Here is a 20,127-nt window from a genome sequence, read left to right as displayed (position 1 = left end):
GTTGAGTTCTTCTTTATAACCCTGATGATCTAATCAACAGAATTGGTCTGATGTTGTCAACAACAGCCAAATTCAAATTTGATAGGTTCCTGATAGCTGAAAAAAGTAAAGCACTGGGAATGTAAACAATGCTGCCTGCAAGAGAGGAGAGCTAACAGCTGAATGCCCAATCACTACACTGTGACAATAAAAGCTACGGACCCTCGCACATCTGTGAATATCTGCCAAAATTGCACTCTCATGATCTGATGCTGAAGGACAAATGCTGCCGCATGGGTAGGTGGATCCATCTCTCGCGGGGCCATTTTCCACAGCTCTGTGCACAACCACCTGTAGATTAGAGGTGAGTCCTAGTCCTGGTGCTAGCAGACCAAGTGGTCACGTGACGACGTGGCTACAAAAAGGGTCACCTGTCAGGAGCGCGGGAATTCTCCTGGGAGTGCGGGCAGAATAGAAACATAAAGTAGTTGCTCAGTTAGTAAATAAACTATTGTTTGTTTCAAGTCCTTTCTTGTCAGTGTCTGGGAACCCAGCATTTCTACAGTGCAAGAAAGTAGCTCACTTTCCAAGTTCCCGGTGAATCATCAAGGTGATAATTGCCTGAGACTTGTGCTGTTGTGATGACGCATCTGTTTTCTGCAGGTTTTATGGTGCTGCCTCAGAATTTATGATACAACATAAGTAGTGCTGATATTTAATCAGCCACCCTTGTTCTCCCTCCATTTTAATTTACATTCATTTCAATAGCCCTCGGTCTGAATTACACCTAGGAAGTAAAATACAATGTAGTCTTCAGGTGAAGATGGCTAGATGCTGATGGTGAATTGGACAAGGGTGCCTATTAGGGGCAAAAAATGTTGCCCATATTTTTTTAATGCCATTATAAATCCGTATGCGGCACAGTGGCTGGCACTGCAGCCTCACAGCTCCAGGGACCTGGGTTCGATTTGCGGCTTGGGTCACTGTCTGTGCGGAGTTTGCACATTCTCCCCGTGTCTGCGTGGATTTCCTCCGGGTGCTCTGGTTTCCTCCCACGGTCTGAAAGACGTGTGGTTAGGTACATTGGCCATGCTAAATTCTCCCTCGGTGTACCCGGACAGGCACCGGAGTGTGGCGACTAGGGAATTTTCACAGTAACTTCATTCCAGTGTTGATCTAAGCCTACTCATGACACTAATAAATAATAATAAAAATAAACCTATGTCTAGCTTTTAATTGGCAATTGCATATGTAAACTTGTCATGTTGTCACAAAATCCTCCCATCACTAGTGCAACAACTTCACAAGTAAGAAGTTGCAATTACAATGTGACAGGTTTACATAGGTGTGTTTCATTATGAGGAACTGATAGTCAAAAAGGTCTGAGGAAGTTCACAACGGACACATTTTCCTCAGTTATTTCTTTTCTTTTAAGCATATAGACGTTCTGCAGTGTTGAACATCAAGTTATTTTGTCAGCTGAGTAAAAGGCAGACAAGGTTTTCTCATCAGCAAAGCTCTTACTCTGAAGCTTCAAAATGGAATGGTTTCGGGCTGCTTAAGATAATTGGCTGGCTTTATTTTAAATCGCCTTTCGTGCAAACAGCCCCTGAAGTCCTCCAGAAACATCTAAACTAACTCTCACCAAACAGCACCACTTCAAGGGAGCCCCTGGTCAACATGTATCAAGAACATGGTAGATTCAGCGCTATAGCTGTATTAGCCTGCGCTAGTTGACACAGTTGGAATTGAACACAGAATTATAGCATGTGGGGCCGTCCTTATTGATATTTGTATCCAGAGCAGTGGTTGCAGCAGTTTAAGATAACACTGCCTTCAATTACTCCAGTAGGTACTCACCCTACAACCCTTTCCACTAACCTTCCAGGTGAAAATCTTTTGGTTTCATTGATGTGCACATCACAATCACAACTGTACAGATGTAACCCTGCAGCCATCTCCATTTGATTTAGTCAATACCTTGAGGCTTGTAAATCAGATGCCATAGGAAGTGTTGATCTCTTTATTTAAGGCCTGCTTCAGAACTTGGATCTACCCCTTCACTAAACATTTTTGCCGGAGTTCTTATTGCCTCACCCGCCACAGAATTGGAGCGGTTGAGGGGCGGACATTGGAAATGTCCATTGACCTTGGGCGGGATTTTCCGGTCTCGGTTCGAGCGAGGCCGTATAATCCTGCCCAACATGTACACTTTTGATGAAGCTAATATTCCTGGGGTTTTCCAGCAAATACAACTAACTCAAATCCAAAATTAGGAAGGGTTTTGATTGACAGAGAGAAGCTTGTTTTTGTTGACAGGTGGGTCGACAACCTGTTGACACAGATTTCAGATAATTAGCAAAAGAACCCGAGGGGAGATAGAGGAGATTTTTCTTTTACAACAATGATATGGAATATGTTCCTTAGAAAAATGGCGGAGGCAAGGATTGAACAGTAACTACAACAGCAATACAGATGTGAGACCGCATCTTGAATAGTGTGTGCAGTTTTGGTCTCCTTATTTAAGGAAGGATGCAAATACATTGGAGGTAGTTCAGAGGGGGTTTGTTAGATTGATACTGGGGACGGCACGGTAGCACAGTGGTTAGCGTTGCTGCCTCACAGCGCCAGGGACCTGGGTTCGATTCCCAGCTTGGGTCAGTGTTTGTGTGGAGTTTGCACATTCTCCCCTTGTCTGCATGGGTTTGCTTCGGGTGCTCCGGTTTCCTCCCACAGTCCAAAGATGTGCAGGTTAGATGGATTGGCCATGCTAAATTGCCCCTTAGTGTCAGGGGGACTAGCTAGGGTAAATGCATGGGGTTATGGAGTTAGGGTCTGGGTGGGATTGTGGTCGGTGCAGACTTGATGGGCCGAATGGCCTCCTTCTGCACTGTAGGATTCTATACTTGGAATGAGTGGATTGTGTTACGAGGATAGGTTGGACGGACTGGGCAGGAATCCAAGGGGTGACTTGATTGAAGTCTATAAAATCCTGAACAGTATTAACAAGGTGAATGTGGATCAGTCCAGGACTAGATGATGCTGTTTTGAAATAAGGAATCATCTTTATAGGACAAAACTGAAGAGAATATTGTTTCTCAGAGAGTTGTGCGATTTTGGAACTCACCGCCTCAGGAGGTGGTGGAGGTGGGATCACTGAATATTTTCAAGGAAGAGGTAGATAGATTCTCGTTGGACAATTGAGTTAAAGATGATCATGGATCAAAGGGGCATGTGGAAAGCATAGAATCATGTCAGAATAATAATCAGCGAGGGACCTTCAGATTGGCTGCTAATTCTGCCAGTCTTTGAACACGCGTGGTATGGTCAAGATCAGGCTCTGCGGCACGCCATCCACACCTGGAAACCGGTTAATGACACTCACTGTCCAGGCCCACCCACAACAAATGGATGTCTGTGAAACTGTATCCCAGTAAAGAGGCTGCATCTTCAGTATCAAAGCCTAGACGGTAGCACTCCCACCTCTGAGTAAGAAGGTTGTGAGTTGAAGCCCTACTCCAGGCACTCGAATGTATAACCCAGGCTGAATATTGGACTGAGAGAGTGCTGCACCAGCAAAGAAGGGTGCCTTTTAGATGAGATGTTGAACCCCACAAAAGATAAAGGTTTCCATGACGCTACCTCTCCCCAATGTCTGGACCCAACATTTATTCTTCAGTCAACAACATTAAAACAGACTGTGGTGTCATTAGCAGATTGTTGTTTATGGAATTTTGTGTGTGCAAAATTGGCAGCTGTGGTGTTGTTTGCATGGTATTTATAGCTATCCAACCCTCTTGATAGGGAAGAGAAAATTCATAAAGTGAAAGTGAAGAAAAGAATAGCCAAGAATTGTAAAGGCTTCAGGGACTGGTTAATAATTTGTTGTTTATAATATCATTACATTGCTTTACTTATCAGAGAATCCCTACAGTACAGAAGGAGGCAATTTTTCCTCTAGGATCACCTGGAGGAAACCTACACAGACACTGAGAGGACGTGCAAACTCCACACATTCACCAAAGCCGGGAATCGAACCTGGGTCCTTGGCGCAGTGAGATAGCAGTGCTAACCACTGTGCCACCGTGCTGCCCGATGATGTTTAGGAACAGGAGCAGGGGAGCCTGTTCTGCCATTTAATTCAATCATGGCTGATCAGTATCTTAATTCCATTTACCCATCTGGTCTCCGTAATCTTAATACCCTTGTCTAACAAAAAGCTATTGAAATCAGTTTTGAACTTTTCATTTGACCTTGTCTTGACAACTTCTGTGGAGAGATCCAAATTTCCACTACCTGTAGTTTGAGGAAGTGTTTCTGATATTGCCACTGAATGGCTTGGTTCTAATTTTAACATTATGCCCCCTTGTTCTACACTGAAAAGAACGCTTTATCTTTAGCTATCACATCAAACCCTTTCAATGGTCGTAAATGCCCCTGTTAGATCACTTCTTAATCTTCTATAGTCAAGAGAATACAAGACTAATGTAACCTATTATCTTAATTTAATTGTTTTAGCCCCAGTACCATACTAGTGAATCTGCACTGTTCGTCACTCCCTCTTCAGTTGTATGTTTGGCATTGTTCCTGAGTCGAGGTGTTCCTCGAACAGTTACATGCTGTTAGGCAATGTGCGACTGCCTGGATAATTCACATTGCCCGATTTTCCCTCCCTATGTTCATCCTCCACTCAATGCCTTACTCTGGTCAAAATTGGGGGCATTCAGGAAGGGAACATTTCTTGCCATCTGGAGGGTCCATTCATTCCTTTGAATAGACGAGGGCAACACTGGTACGATGAATTTCTTTTACTGAACAAAACTTAAAGAAAATTAAATCATTACAGAATCAGAGAGAAAGCAAACTTCGAGACTGGCTGCTAGGCCAGTCCTTGCATTGAGTCAGGATCTCGAAAACAAACTGCACAAACTCACTAAAATCCAAACTATATTTCAACCCTTATCTCGTTATTGTAAATGTCCTTGCAGTCTGTCTCTGTCTGGCAAACACAGGTTTCGCAGCTGTTGTTATCAAAACTTGTTTTGCTTGCTATGTACTTTTTAGGAATGCAGTCAATTTTCAGCTAATCCAGCATGCCTTCTGAGTTTTAAAATGTAGTCAATTTTGCTTTAAAAGTTAGCAGTGTTAGTTAACCCCTACAGTCTTGTATTTAAATGTAACTGCATAGGCAGAAATATCTTAAAATAAAGTCTTTGCATAGACTGAAGCAAACAGAGCTAAGCAGACATAGGATCCCTCATCATCTCACCCTGTAACAAGCGTGGATTCATCGATAGTGAGAAATTGTTTAGAAAACAGGGATTATTTCAGTCCAGGTAAATTGATGTAAGCTTTGGGGAGAGGGAGAAAGAACAGGACTCGGACATAGCAGAAAAATAATTGAGTAAAGGGAGTTGAATGGATGCGGGCTAATCTCATTGACAATAAGAATTTAAAATGAGTATTCCTACAGCCGGACACCTAGTGGGGTCACACATTCTGCTGAGTAAAAAGATTCTGCCAATATCTTTTAGCTAGTGCAACAGCGCCAACTTGCATTTCATAGAATCCTACAGTGCAGGAGGAGGCCAATCAGCCCATCGAGTCTGCACTGACCACAGTCCCACTCAGACCCTATCCCCATAACCCCATGCATTTACCCTAGTTGGTCCCCCTGACACTAAGGGGCAATTTATCATGGCCAATCCACCTAACTCGCACATCTTTGGACTGCAGGAGGAAACTGGAGCACCCGGAGGAAACCCACGCAGACATGGGGAGAATGTGCAGACTCTACACAGACAGTGATCTAAGCCGGGAATCGAACTCAGGTCCCTGGAGCTGTGAGGCAGTAGTCCTAACCACTGTGCCACCCTGAGGCCACTTATGGAGAGAGGGAAGATAGGTTTAGGAGGAGAGTGAGTTAGAGAGGCAGAAAAAGTGTAGCTATGAATTGAAAGATCAAAGCCAAGGCACATGAAGACACAGCGGGGTATAGGAATTTTCGGATGTGCTAAATGCCAGAATTGGCAAAGCACAGAGATCTGGGGGGGTCTGAATGGAGCTGAAGATGGTTACGGAGTTAGGGAGGACTGGGGTTGTGTAGGGAATTGAAAACAAGGATGATAATTTTAAAGACAGGAAAACAGAACATGCAGCACGGTATGTAAGCACAATCTTGACTGACTTACCTTCCAGCTCCCTGCAGCCAGGTTCTGTAAGGCTCCTGCCGCTCCCTCCAGGGTATCTGGATTTGAGCATTCTGACAAAAGTGTGAGGTAGGGTTTGACAATTGAAGGGTGCCACAGCAGCTGTATACCCTTTGGCGGGTCTGCTGCCTCTGGAAGAGGTCCAACACCATCCCACTAGGAAAGGGAGACAAAAGAGAGGAGGAGGAACAATTAAATCTCCGTGTCAAGTTAAATGATGTGGCAACAAATGCTTTACGTGAAATAGAATGAAGGCGATGCCAATGTACAGTGCCCAGGAATGGCGGAACACTGATTGTACCCCCGGTTTTCCAGCAGCTTAACTTCCAATTCCAACCACAATCTCAGAGCAGAGGGCAAACAATGCCTAGTGATTTCCCATTGGAAAAGGGGGAATTTGGAGGCAAAATCCTGGGTGCAAACGGCCTCCCTAATTTCTTCAAGAACATTCCATGAGGAGAGCCAGAGGAAAAGGGGTGAAAATAATGCCCATGTTTAAAAACAAAGCATCTCTTTCACAAAATGTTCCCACTTCACATCAACATTGATCTGTAGCGCAAAAAAACGTTCATTTGATCTCAGCACCCAATTGGAACCAAGACAAACATGCACGATTTGGGGTTTTCTAATTTAGAATCACAGAATCCCTACAATGCAGAAGCAGGCCATTCGGTCCATCAAGCCTGCACTGACTCTCCGACAGAGCATCTTTCCCAGAACCCATCCCCGGTAACACCACATATTGAACCCGCCAATCCCCCTAACCTACACGCAAGATACTGCGGATGCTGGAATCTGAAGCAAAAACAGAAAATGCAGGAAAATCTCAGCAGATCCGACAGCATCTGAGGAGAGAGAATAGAGCCAACGTTTCCAGTCAGGATGACCCTTCATCAGAGCTGACGAAGTTCCTAACCTACACTAGGGACAGTAAGGAGCAATTATCATGGCCAATCCACTTAACCTGCACACCTTTGGTTTTTCAGAGGAAACCGAAGCACCCGGAGAAACCCAGGCAGACACGAAGAGAATGTACAAACTCTACAGACAGTCATCCAAGGCTGGAATCAAATCCAGGTCCCTGGCGTGAGGCAGCAGTGCTAACCTCTGTGCCACCCTCACTGGTTCAGAGGACCCGATTGATCTTTGAAATCTCTGAGCTGCGCACATAGCCAGACTTCCCTCCTTCCGGCCACTAAGACTGGTGTGACCTTGAGTCATTCTTTGAAACCACATCAACTACCCATACCCACTCTGCCAGCTCCAACACTACAGGTGTAGATAAAAAGTATATAAATTAACATTGACTTCAGTGGAAATAAAACAAATCAGGAATATAGGAAGGAGACCTTTTAATTCCTCTGTTAGTTGGTTGTTCAGTTAGATCAGATCTGGAGGGGGCAGAATTTTCCTGTCCTGCTGCCACGGGAATCGTAGCGGGCGGGCTTTGACCTCGGGCGGGATTTTCTGGTTTTGGGGCCATTGCGGCTGGAAAATCCCATCCCTGGATCTACTCCATTCAGCTACCTTGGTTCTATATCTCGTAATTCCTTTGCCCAGCAAAGAAATCTATTGATCTTAGTTTTGGAATTTTCAATTGACTCCTCCCCACTCCCCTTCCCCCCACCCCTCCCCCGGGCAGCATTCTCCGATCTTGTTCGTCCCGCCCCACTGTCAGTGAGAATGGTGGATTTGGCGCTCAGCCCAAAACTTAATTCACTGCGGTGGCGCCGGAGAATCCCAGCCACGGAGGAGGTCGGAGGTTTCCGCCGCCCAGCTCCAACAGTTATTATGGGAGAGAGCCCGAGATTTCCCCCATTGTTGTCTGAAGAAACCCTTTCTGTCACGACTCTTCAACAGTCTGGCTCATGCTGTACCCCCTTTTCTGGACTCCCCTAGAGAGAGGCAAAATGTGCTGTCAATTCACTGTCACACATTTTACACCATCACACAACGCCAAGATCGACCCCAGTGAGTGTGGTCATCAGCATGCTCAGTATTTCCCCGACAATGTGATTTACATATTCACTTGCGAAGCAGACAATAACTCACTAATACCTCATTTGTGAGTTATCTCAACAGCCTTCCCCGCAGAAACAATCAGCACATTTCTCAGAGAAGCATCGAGTCTCTCCCACTCATGTTCAAATTTTTTTAATGTGATGGGGATGCAGAAACACTCTCATTGATAAATTCATCTGCACGCCACATTCTTGTGTGTCTTTATCTTCCTGTCTGTGCAGACAATGGAAGATGTATGAAAAAGAGATTCTATTCAGACACAGAGCTCAGAGGAATAGTAATTGTGCTCCAGTACAATGGAGCCTAGTATATGAAGATGTACATTAACTCCTACAAGACCTTACGAGAGAAGTTCCTCATATTCACTTTGCTATTGCTTATCAAAGTATTGAACAGAGGATAATAAGGCTTTCCTCATGGGGAGAATGGGGCAGAGACAGGTAAAGTCAAACTGCTGGATCAAGCACGGCATAAGCAGAGAAAGAAAGCCGTACACATTTATGTAGAGCCTTTCATGACCTCGGCATGTCACAAAGCACTTTATGTCAATGAAGGGGCAGCACGGTGGCACAGTGTTTAGCACAGCACCAGGGACCCGGGTTCAATTCCGGCCTCGGGTGACTGTGTAGAGTTTGCACATTCTCCCCATGTTTGCATGGGTTTCCTCTGGATGCTCCGGTTTCCTCCCACAGATCATAGATGCGCGGGTTAGGTTTATTGGCCATGCTAAATTAACCCTAGTGTCAGGGGGATTAGCAGGGTAAATATGAGGGGTTACAGGAATAGGGCCTGGGTGGGAGTGTGGTTGGTGCAGATTCAATGGGTCAAATGGCCTCCTTCTGCACTGAAGGGATTCTATGGAATTATTTTGGAAATGTAGCTATTGTTGAAATGAAGGCAAGCTAGCAGCCAAATTGCATACAGTGATGAGATGATGATCAGTCTAAATGAATGATGTTATTTGTGGGATACATATTGACCACGATAACAGGCACCATTTTCCTCGGCTTCTTAAAAACATGGAATCTTTGACATCTAACTGAAGGGAAAGATGGAACCTCGGCTTAGCTGGAAGATGGCATCTCCTACAGTGCAGCACTCCCTCAGTACTGTCAGGAGCATCAGCCTAGAATATGTACTCAAGTCTCTGGAGTGACTTGATTCGATTTGATTTATTATTTCCACATGTATTGGGATACAGTGAAAAGATTTGTTTCTTGCATGCTATACAGACAAAAACATAATGTTCATAGAGTACTTGGGAGTGAAGGAAAGGAGAGGGTGCAGAATATAGTGTTACAGTCAGAGCTAGGTTGCAGAGAACGATCAGCTTAATATATGATAGGTCCAATCAAAAGTCTGGTGGCAGCAGGGAAGAAGCTGTTTTTGAGTCGGTTGGTACGTGATCTCAGACTCTTGTATCTTTTTCCCGACAGAAGAAGGTGGAAGAGAATATGTCTGGGGTGGGTGGGGTCCTTGATTATGCTGGCTGCTTTTCCGAGGCAGCGGGAAGTGTAGACAGAGTCAATGGATGGGAGGCTGGTTTGTGTGATGGACTGGGCTTCATTCACAAGCCTTTATAGTTTCTTGAGGTCCTGGTCAGAGCAGCAGCCATACTAAGCTGTGATACAACTGGAAAGGATACTTTCTGTGGTGCATCTGTAAAAATTGGTGAGAGTTGTAGCGGACACGTTGAATTACCTTAGCCTCTTGAGAAAGTAGAGGCGTTGGTTGGTTTTCTTAACTAAAATGTCAGTATGGAGGGACCAGGACAAGTTCTTGGTGATCTGGACACCTAGAAACTTGAGGCTCTTGACCATTTCCACTTCATCACCTTTGATGTAGACAGGGGCATGTCCTTCATTACGCCTCCTGAAGTCAATGACTACCTCCTTTGTTTTACTGACATTGAGGGAGAGATTATTGTCATCGCACCATTTCACCAGATTCTCTATCTCTTTCCTCCGTCTTGTTATTATTTGAGATTGGACCCACTATGGTGGTGTCATCAGCAAACTTGAAAATGGAGTTGGAGCAGAATTTGGCCACAGTCATAGGTGTATAAGGAGTAGAATAAGGGGCTGAGGACACAGCCTTGCAGAGTGGAGCTTGAATCCACAAGCTTTTGACTGAGAGGTGAAAGTACGAGTAGAACCATGGCTGCCACCCATTCCTATTTTTCTCTCACCTACTGCTTACTGATAAAATGAGTTGAAGATAAGGTTCTCCTTGCTGGGAGAATGGAGCAAAAAGAGGACTGCTCTGGAAGCTCCGGCTAGATCAAAGACAGTATATGCCTAGGTGACAATTTAGTCAGTATTCTATCAGTTATTTTTGATAACTAATCAAAAGGTGGCATGGTGGCACAGTGGTTAGCACAGCAGCCTCACAGCACCAGGGACCCGGGTTCAATTCCGGCCTCGGGTTGCTGTGTTGAGCTTGCACATTCTCTCTGTGTCTGCGTGGGTTTCCTCCAGGTACCCTGGTTTCCTCCCACAGTTCAAAGGTGTGCGGTTAGGTTGATTGGCCGTGCGAAATTGACTCTAGTGTCAGGGGATTAGCAGGGTGAATATATGAGATTACCAAGATAGGACCTGGATGGGATTGTTGTTGGTGCAGACTGGATGGGCCGAATAGCCTCCTTCTGCACTGTAGGGATCTATGATAACCTTATCCAGCTGAAATGCTGTTTAATGCTTTATAAAGCTGATTCCATTGCTTCCCCTCATCAGGTAACTTTTATCCCAAGTATATTTATTATTTTATACAAATATACACCACCTAACAATTACTGACATTGCATGCCGATCACTTTGTGTATGAACAGGAACTTCATAATCTCAGGCCCAAATGTCCCCTTCACTAACTTGAACACTTGTTCTAATCTCATGAATCCCATGGTCGTTTGTGCTTGCTATGTTTTTCTGAATTGACTTTGATTTCCTGAGGGGGTGTAAGAGGAATTTTCCAGCGTATTTCTTCCCTTTTAGTGCTCTTGTTTGTTTTCCCTTCGGTTAACATCTATGGCTCATCCCCAGCTTCCCAAAGTAGGTGTTGGTGAATCTCCTTCTTCTCAACTGCTGTGATCAGACAGCACCCAGCAGCTTGCTAGGCCACTTCAGGTGGGAGGGTAAGAGTCAACTTCACGAGTGGGGACTGAGGGTGACCGTTGCTGGAAGGCTCTAATACTGCTGGAATGTGGGGGGGGTGGGGCGGTATTGGGTGGAGGAGTTGACATCGCCTTGTATGTGTGTGATGTCCTCGCATACTGAGATTCTTCACGGTTCAAGAGAGAATGAGGGCTGAAGGATAAAAAGAAAAATGACTTGTCTGTGTCACAATCACTTGAGGTTGCTGTTGATGGAGAAAGGAATAAGCATAGATCCCTGTCATTACTCCACTGAGGTAAGTGTACTAAGGCACAAAATACTGGACATAAAACCGCCTGGTAGCAAACAGTGGCTGGAATGTCGAACACAAAACCAGCGGCAAAAACCTCTGACCTTGTTCGCAGCTGGGATTCTCCAGTGCCGCTGAAAGTGAATGGAGTTTTGGCTGGAACGCCAAACTCTCCTTTCTCACTGGCAGTGGGGTGGGGACGGATGAGATCGGAGAATTCTAGTTAGTGTCCTTATCCAGTTTGGCCTGTATGTGGCTCCAGTCCCACAGCACCAGTTGCCCTCTGAAATGGACTAGAAAACCAGTCAACTGAAAACCACTGATGTGGTTCAAGAGGGAGGTACTTGACTACTTTCCCAGGGCAACTAGGGATGAGCTGCAAATGCCGGCCTAGTCCAGCGATGCCCACACATCCCAAAAATGATTTTTTCCTTTAAAATCATGAAAGCACCATATAAATACAAGTTCTTATCTTCTGTTTAATACAAGAATGTTTGAGTTTGGAGCTATTGTTTTGATATCTATATATACTGTCACTCCAGTGCCACAAGAGGGTTCCAAATGCAACAACAAAGAAACTTTACAAAAATTTTAAGATTTTAAACACAGTGGGATGGTCAATTTATTCTTGCACAGCCTAATTGGAAATTTAATTTCATGCCCCTTTGAAGATGTGTTTTAATTTCCCGCGGATGGGTAGGTTGAATTTGGAAACAAAGTTCAGTAACGTGACTGAAATTTCACATAAAGGTCGGGGCAGTTTTCAAGCTGAGAAAAAGCTTGCTGTTTCTTCACGTGTGACATATGGCAAGAGTGGCCCAGAGTCACATCAGAGTCGCTGTGTGGCCTTGAAAGGTGAACGTTTACACATACACACCGTGTGTTTTTAGTAATCGCTCTTCATTCCACAACAGTGCTGGCAGAATGTAATGAGAGGAACTTTACAGTCACATGGGTCACTTCACACCCTACACTCACAGCAGAGAGGAGACAGAGATTGTTCTTCTCTTTAGCCATTTGTCACTGCCTCCAGTGATGTGCAACAGAGAAACCAAGACTGTGGCTCCTGTAGAGAGAAACCTCGGCGTCCAAAATAAAATGCTAAGCCCTCACTTTCTCTCATTTTCCTTTTTGTGTGGGTCAGTACACGATGGGAAATGTAAATGGTGGGCAGGAGAGGGACAGCTACTCCATCAGGCCTGGAGCGTCAATGAGCAGACGCTCTCTCGTGCTCCCCACCGTAACCCACAGCCATGTACTCTCCTGGGGGAAGCAAAAGAAAAGCCTAGTTTAGGGCTTTCCAGTTAGGGAAACACTTCGCCACATGTACCCTTTCAAGCCCTCTTAAGAAATGTTTGTATTTCAATGAATCACCTCTCGTTATTTTAAACTCTCGGGAATCTCTCTTCATCTGACTATCTTCTCATCCTTGAAATCAATCCAGCGCATCTTCATTGAAGGTCCTTTAAGGCAAATGTATCCTTCCTTCGGTGAGGAGACCAAAATTGTGGACTGCGTACCAGGTAATATCTCAATAAAGCAAAGCTCTTTATGATTGCAGCAAGACTTCCTTACTCTTACGAAGTAACCCTCGTGCAATACACATACTATTTGCATTCCTAACTGCTTGCTGTACCTGCCATATACAAGAGCAGCCAAATCCCTCTGAATCCCAATGTTTAATAGGCTTTCACATTAAAAAGAATTCTGTTTTTCCATTCTCCATACCAAAGTGTACAATTTCGTACTTCCCCGCATTATACTACAGGTGCCAGATTCCTTATCGGTGTCCCAAAACCCAGGAAGGCCCGAACACTGACGCCTTGGGTAGTAATTTGCATTAAACCCTTTAATTCTTTATTTTTCATACTTTATTTTACGTATTATAAGTACATGCTAGGCCCAAGCCCCAAAATCTGTAGAAATAAAATGTAGAAATAAAATGGACAGAGTGGATACTCTTTCCTCGGGTAGAAAAGTCAAGTACGAGGAGACATAGGTTTAAGCTGCGTGGGGAAAAGTTTAGAGGAGATGTGCGAGGCTGTTTATTTTACACAGAGGGTGGTGAATGTCTGGAACGCGCTGCCCAGGGAGGTGCTGGGAGCAGGTACGATAGTGGCATTTAAGGGGCAACTGGATTAATACATTAATAGGATGGGAATGGAAGGATACGGACTCCGTAAGTGTATATGGTTTTAGTTTAGGCAGGCATCATGATTAGGCAGGCTTGGAGGGCCAAAAGGCCTGTTCCTGTGCTGTACTGTTCTTTGTGCTTTAATCCCCAAATTCAACATGCGTCTGGTCCCGAGCTTCCCAGACAGGAGTTCTGGCACCTGGAGTTCTGCTACCTCCTTGTTCGATCATTTAACGAGTGTTGCAGCCTCTTGATGTCCTCCTCAAGATTTACTTTCCCACCTAGCTTATTATCATCAGCAAACTTGGTTGTGTGACATTCTGTCCCCTCATCTAAATCATTGATATAGGCCGGGATTTTATGGCCTCGCTCGGGTGAGACTGGAAAGTCCCGCCCGAAGTCAATGGAGATTTCCGTTGTCCGCCCCGAGGTGGTAGAGTTCCGGCCATAGACTCTAAATAGCTGAAGCCCTAGCATGGATCCCTGCAGCATTCCCTTGATCACATGGTCAAACACGCAAAGCATTCGGTCACATCACAACTCCGCACTATTCGCAATTGCTACCTAGGACTGTTTTCCTTGGAAGCAGGCTGAATAAAATATCTGACTTTTTGTTTTTTCTTGAACTGTCCAACATACTTTATAAATCAAAGGAAGAATGGAAAGATTTAAAATAAAAGCTAAGGTGAGTTTTTTTAGCATTGACTGTATTGAATGAAACCAAGTAAATCCACTGATTCACATAAAGCATCATTCTAACTCACTACCTAAAGTTTTCACACAATGTTCACTTTTGAACAATATTCATAGACATTCACAGCACAGAAGGAGGCCATTCAGCTCACTGTGTCCCTGACAACCAACAAAGATCTGACTACACTAATCCCATTTTCCAGCACTTGGCCCATAGCCCTGGAGATTACAGCAGCACAAGTGAATATCTAAATATTTCTTAAATGGTACAGGAGTTTCTGACTCAACCACTCTTTCAGGCAGTGAGTTCCAGACGCCCACCATCTTCTGGGTGAAAAAGGTTCTCTTCAACTACCCTCTTAGCTTTCTACCATTTATCTTAAATATATGCCTCCGGGTTATTGACCCCTCTACAAATTAAAAAATTGCCTTCCTATCCACCTTATCTATGCCCTTCACAATCTTATACACCTCTATCAGGTCTCCTCTCAGCCTACTCATTCTTTCCTCATAGCTCAGACCTTCCAGCCCAGGCAGCATCCTGGTGAATCTCCTCTGCAGTGCAATCACATCCTTCCTACAATGTGGTGACCAGAACTGCATTCAGTACTCCATCTGTGACCTGACCAGCGTTTTATACGGTTCCAACATGACCTCCCTGCTCTTGTATTTTGTACCTTGGCTAATAAAGGAAAGAATCCCATATGCCTTCCTAACCAGCTTATCTACTTGTCCTGCCATCTTCAGGGACCTGTGGATATGTTCCCCAAGGCCCCTCTGATCTTCAGTACTTTCCAGGGTCCTATCATTCATAGTGTAACCCTTTGTCTTGTTAGCCCTCCCCAGGTGCATTACCTCCCAATTTTCCTGGTTGAATTCCATCTGCCACTGCTCTGCCCACCTGACCAGTCCATTGATATCCTCCTGCTATCTACAGCTAGCCTCCTCACTGTTTGCCACCCTATCAATATACAATACAAAGAACAACAAAAAACCCAAAACCAAACCAAATGGAAGTCACTGATTCACATGCTCCTCCATGGAAGCCTTCCTTCAGGCAGGTGCGACTCAGGGAGAACACTAAAGCTGGCTGACTCCAATCACAAGCTGACATGGATTTTCCCTTCCCAGTTTTCCTTCTTTCCACCCACAGTTTGTGCCCTCCAAATCTCCCCCCTCCCCGCATCCCCACTCTCTCAGTTTTGTGCTTTTATTGCCCATCAAACTGAATTACCTGCTGGGCCATTTCAGAGGGCAGTTCAGAGTCAACTACATTGCTGTGGATCTGGAGTCACATGTGGGTTAAACCAGAAAAGAATGGCATATTTCCTCCTTGAAGGACAACAGTAAGATGGGTTTTTGCGATAATCTCATAGCTTCAGGATTATTATTAACGAGGCCAACATCTTATTCAAAATGTATTAATTAATTGGATTTGAATTCCACCTGTTGCCCTGGTGGGAATTAAACTCATGTCTCTGGGCGACTTGGTCAGGCTCCTGGATTACTAATCCAGTAAAGTTATCATTACTGTCACATGTGTGTGTGTCTCTCTCTTTCTCTCTCAAGTTTTTGTTTCTTTCACTCTGCCCAGTTTTTTTATTCATTCATTGGACATGGGCATCACTGGCTGGCCAGCATTTATTATGATGTGGAGATGCCGCCGTTGGATGGGGTGAACACAGTAAGAGTTTTAACAACACCAGGTTAAAGTCCAACAGGTTTATTTGGTAGCAAATACCATAAGCTTTCGGCACTGTTTGAGAGCACATTTCCACTCCATCTGATGAAGGAGCAGCACTCCGAAAGCTTATGGTATTTGCTACCAAATAAACCTGTTGGACTTTAACCTGGTGTTGTTAAAACTCTTACAGCATTTATTACCCATCCATAGATGCCCAAGGGCAGATGAGGGTCAACCACATTGCTGTGGCTCTGGAGTCACATGTAGGCCAGACAGGTAAGGACGGCAGATTTCCTTTCCTGAAGGACATTAGTGAGCCAGATGGGTTTTTCCTACAATCGATAATGGCTTCATGGTCATCAATAGATTCTTAATTCCAGATATTTTTCACTGAAGTCGAATTCCACCACCTGCCGTGGTGGGATTCGAACCCGGGTCCCCAGAACGTTAGCTGAATTTCTGGATTAATAGTCCAGCGACAATGCCACTAGACCATTGCCTTCCCTTGCTTCTATAGTTTGTCTCTACCGCTCTTTGGTACTCATTCTCTGAGCATTCAGGGGATTTAAGTGATTTCTTTTTTTGGTCACAATTCCACCATATTCACAGCCGGCAATGAAGCAGTGTGTTTGGAATAATGCTGAGACCAGTGAGGCTCAGCCAGTGCAGTTTGGTTGCAAGCCAGGGCAGCCAGGGTGCACATGCAAACAATGCACTCCAGGACTCTTTATTCCCAAATCACCAACAACAGCATTCAGGAGACCAACTTCTCATTCCTGAAGACTCTCGCCTAAAATGGAACAGTTGGGAATCCTACCTTTGAATCAGGGGGTTCTGGACTCACGACCCTCTCCCGGAATTTGAATCCAAATCTAGACTGGCACTTCAGTGAGGAGGGAGTGCTGCACTGTCAGTGGCGCCATCTTTCAATGAGACCTTAAACCTGGAATGTCAAAAATCCCATGGCACTCTTTCGAGGACGACCAGGGGAATTCTAATGTCTTAGCCAGTATTCATCTCTTATCCAACATGTCGTAACATATGAGCTGGAATTCTCTGAGGTCGGAAGCCCCGCCACCGAGAATGGAGAATTTGGCACTCAGCCAAATCGCCATTCACAGCAGCGGGACTGGAGAATCCCAGCCGCGGACGAGGTCGGAGAATCCCGGACATTATCCGATCATGAGCACATCATTGTTCTTGGGAGCTGGCTGTGGGCGAATTGACTGCCGTGTTCCCTACACTAAACGGCCGTCGATGCTTCAAAAGTACTTCATTGTCTGTAAAGTGCTTCGGAACATCCTGAAGTGGTAAAAGCTGCCACATAATTGCATGCAAGTCATTCATTTTCATTTTGTTCTTTTTTTTTCTATAATGCACTAATAAGCTTGTTTTCCGCACATACTTACTGCTAACTTGTTCCAATCAGGGATGTATGAATGCACCATGCAAACTTGTCAATTATAATTAAAGTCTTCCTGTAGTGTTGAAACTACTAATGGTGGGAGGATGTAATTACAGTGTGTTGAGGTTAGGTGGAGAGTGAAAACCAGGCATTTATATCATGCATTTCAAATGCTGAGTATGCCTCAAAGAGCTTCACAGTCAATGAATTATTTCTGAAGTCTAATCATTTTTGTAGGCAAACGCTGCAGCTAGCATGTGTATGGTGATGTCACACAAACAGCAATGAGATGAGCAACCAGTGAAATCTGTTTCCTTGTGGTGCTAGTTCATAAATAAATGTCGGCTGTGGCATCAGGGAGAACTACCCTGCTCTTCCTTGAATAGTGCTGCGGGATCTTTTATATTCACCCTGAGAGACTTAAGAACCACAATGAAATATCTCATCTGTAAGTAAAATATGGATGATGGAAATTTAAAAAGTGAAACATAAAAACGCTGTGCGTTTTTAACATGAGGACTAAATTACATCTGTTGCCTAGTTCAATTCTCCTCGCCTCTATTACATCACTTTGTCTGAAGACTACCTTGATTGATCCCCCATGTGCAATGCTTTGGGGCGGCACGGTGGCACAGCAGTTAGCATTGCTGCCTCACAGTGCCAGGGACCTGGGTTTTAGTCCCGCCTTGGTTCGCTGTCTGAATGGAGTCTGGACATTCTCCCTGTATCTGCGCGGGTTTCCTCTGGGTGCCCCTTGGTGTCCAAAGGTCTGTGGGTTAGGGAGATTAGTAGGGTAAATGTGTGGGGCCGTGGGGTGGGCCTGGATAAGATGCTTTTTTGGAGAGTCAGTGCAGACTCGGTGGGCCAAATGGCCTCCTTCTGCACTGTAGGGATTCTATTAAATCATCAGTATCATATCAGAGTCCATACTTTTTGAAAAAACTTAAAATATCTCATCCATTTGCCCAGTGCCCTCCAAGGCCCTTTCTGTCTGTTTTAAAGGTGGGATCCACTTTGAAGTTCTATTTGCTTGAGAATTCTCTCTGAAGTTTCATGTTCTGGTCATGCTCTAAACTGTGGAGGGCAGTGGAGGGGTGGAGATAGTCAACCTTTGATGTGGTTTTCCCATGCTAAATAGAGAACCACTGCCAGAAAAGTGACCTTGTCTTTGGTAGTAATGGCTTCCCAATTCTCACAAGATGGCCTTGTCCAGGGTCCAACACCAGTTAAAAAAAAGGGTCACGGGTTGAGGTAGAGTCATCCTTTTGACACTCTCATTCACTAGGACTTGCTCCATTTGGATACAATGCTGTGTGAACTATCAGTGGCTCCCATTTCCACGTTCTTTGAGAAGCGATTCTCTGTTACTTATCTCAAGGTATCCCCTGACAACTTGTTTACAGGCTTGGCAACACCAGTACACTCATCTGCTGTGAATACTGATGAGGGCTTACTTCAAAGGCTTGACACACAGCTGCTGTTCTGTCTCAAGACCTCTCTCTCACCTCCTATAAGCCACACTTCTTTTTCAGTGCTTTCACTGTCTTGAATACACCCAATGAACCTGACTTTCCCTAATGAATAGTGCAATCTGTCTTTCCATTTTTCATTTCACAGTTTGTTCCAGTATCCTTTTACAAAGACTCCATTTACTTCTGTACATCTTCAAATCTCCTTTGCTGAATCCCTACTGGATACAACAACAAGAACTTGCATTTATGTAATGTCTTTTATGCAGTAAAATACCCGAAGGTGCTTCACAGGACATTTAATTGGACACTGGCCAGAGCTTAGGACCCAGGTAACTGAAGGTATGACCACCAATGTGGCAGCAAAAGAAATCACAAGAGGCCAGAGTTAGAGGAACGCAGAGATCTTGGGGGTTATGGGGATGAAGGCGGTTAAAAAGATTTGGGAAGGGCAATGGGGGGGTTTGAGAAAACGGATGAGGATTTTTAATTTGAGGAACCAATGAAGGTGAGTGAACAATGGGTGGCATGGTGGCACTGCTCCCTCACAGCACCAGGGACCTGGGTTCGGTTCCTGGCTTGGGCTCACTGTCTGTGTGGAGTCTGCATGTTCTCCCCGTGTCTGCGTAGGTTTCCTCGGGGTGCTCCGGGTTTCTTCCCACAGTCTGAAAGATGCATTGGCCATGCTAAATTCTCCCTCAGTGTACCCGAACAGGCGCCGGAGGACTCGGGGATTTTCACAGTAACTTCATTGCAGTGTTAATGTAAGCCTACACGTGACACTAATAAATAAACTGAAACTGAAAGGGGTGATTGGTGAATAGGACTTGGTGTTGTGGGAGGCTGGGGGTAGTGTCATGTTAAATAGAGGATTACAGCTGGACAAGTGATCCATTTGGCACAAGTTAGGATAAGGGTGTTAAAGTCTTTTTTGGCATGTTCCAATTTATCCTCAAATGCATTTCATTTTCTCAAGTTTTCTTTTCTTGCATACCGTCATTGGCTGTCCTCCCATTCAAGAATAACATTGACTCAAGCGTGAGTTTCTGCTCTCGATCTTCAAGTGAGTAAACAGCTGATTCTCGACCCACAAATCTTTGGGCACATGGGGCAGGACTTCTTGCATCGACTTT

At 44.7% G+C, this 20,127-nt stretch overlaps 1 protein-coding gene across 3 annotated transcripts in view; it reads right to left on the bottom strand.

The window, feature by feature from the left end:
* Positions 1 to 20,127, bottom strand: part of ctnnd2b (catenin (cadherin-associated protein), delta 2b) — a 778,554-nt gene that overhangs the window by 48,763 nt on the left and 709,664 nt on the right. For 2 of the 3 annotated variants that reach the window (XM_078229049.1, XM_078229027.1), the window contains exon 14: positions 6,171 to 6,344. In XM_078229049.1, the coding sequence (XP_078085175.1) occupies positions 6,171 to 6,344 (174 nt within the window). Of the gene's footprint in view, positions 1 to 640; positions 658 to 6,166; positions 6,345 to 20,127 lie in introns of all 3 variants that reach the window. The other variant, XM_078229038.1, reaches the window with a different exon arrangement.

Source organism: Mustelus asterias, chromosome 2 (assembly GCF_964213995.1).
Source record: "Mustelus asterias chromosome 2, sMusAst1.hap1.1, whole genome shotgun sequence".
Lineage (NCBI taxonomy): Eukaryota > Metazoa > Chordata > Chondrichthyes > Carcharhiniformes > Triakidae > Mustelus > Mustelus asterias.
This window is presented reverse-complemented; position numbering and strand designations above follow the sequence as displayed.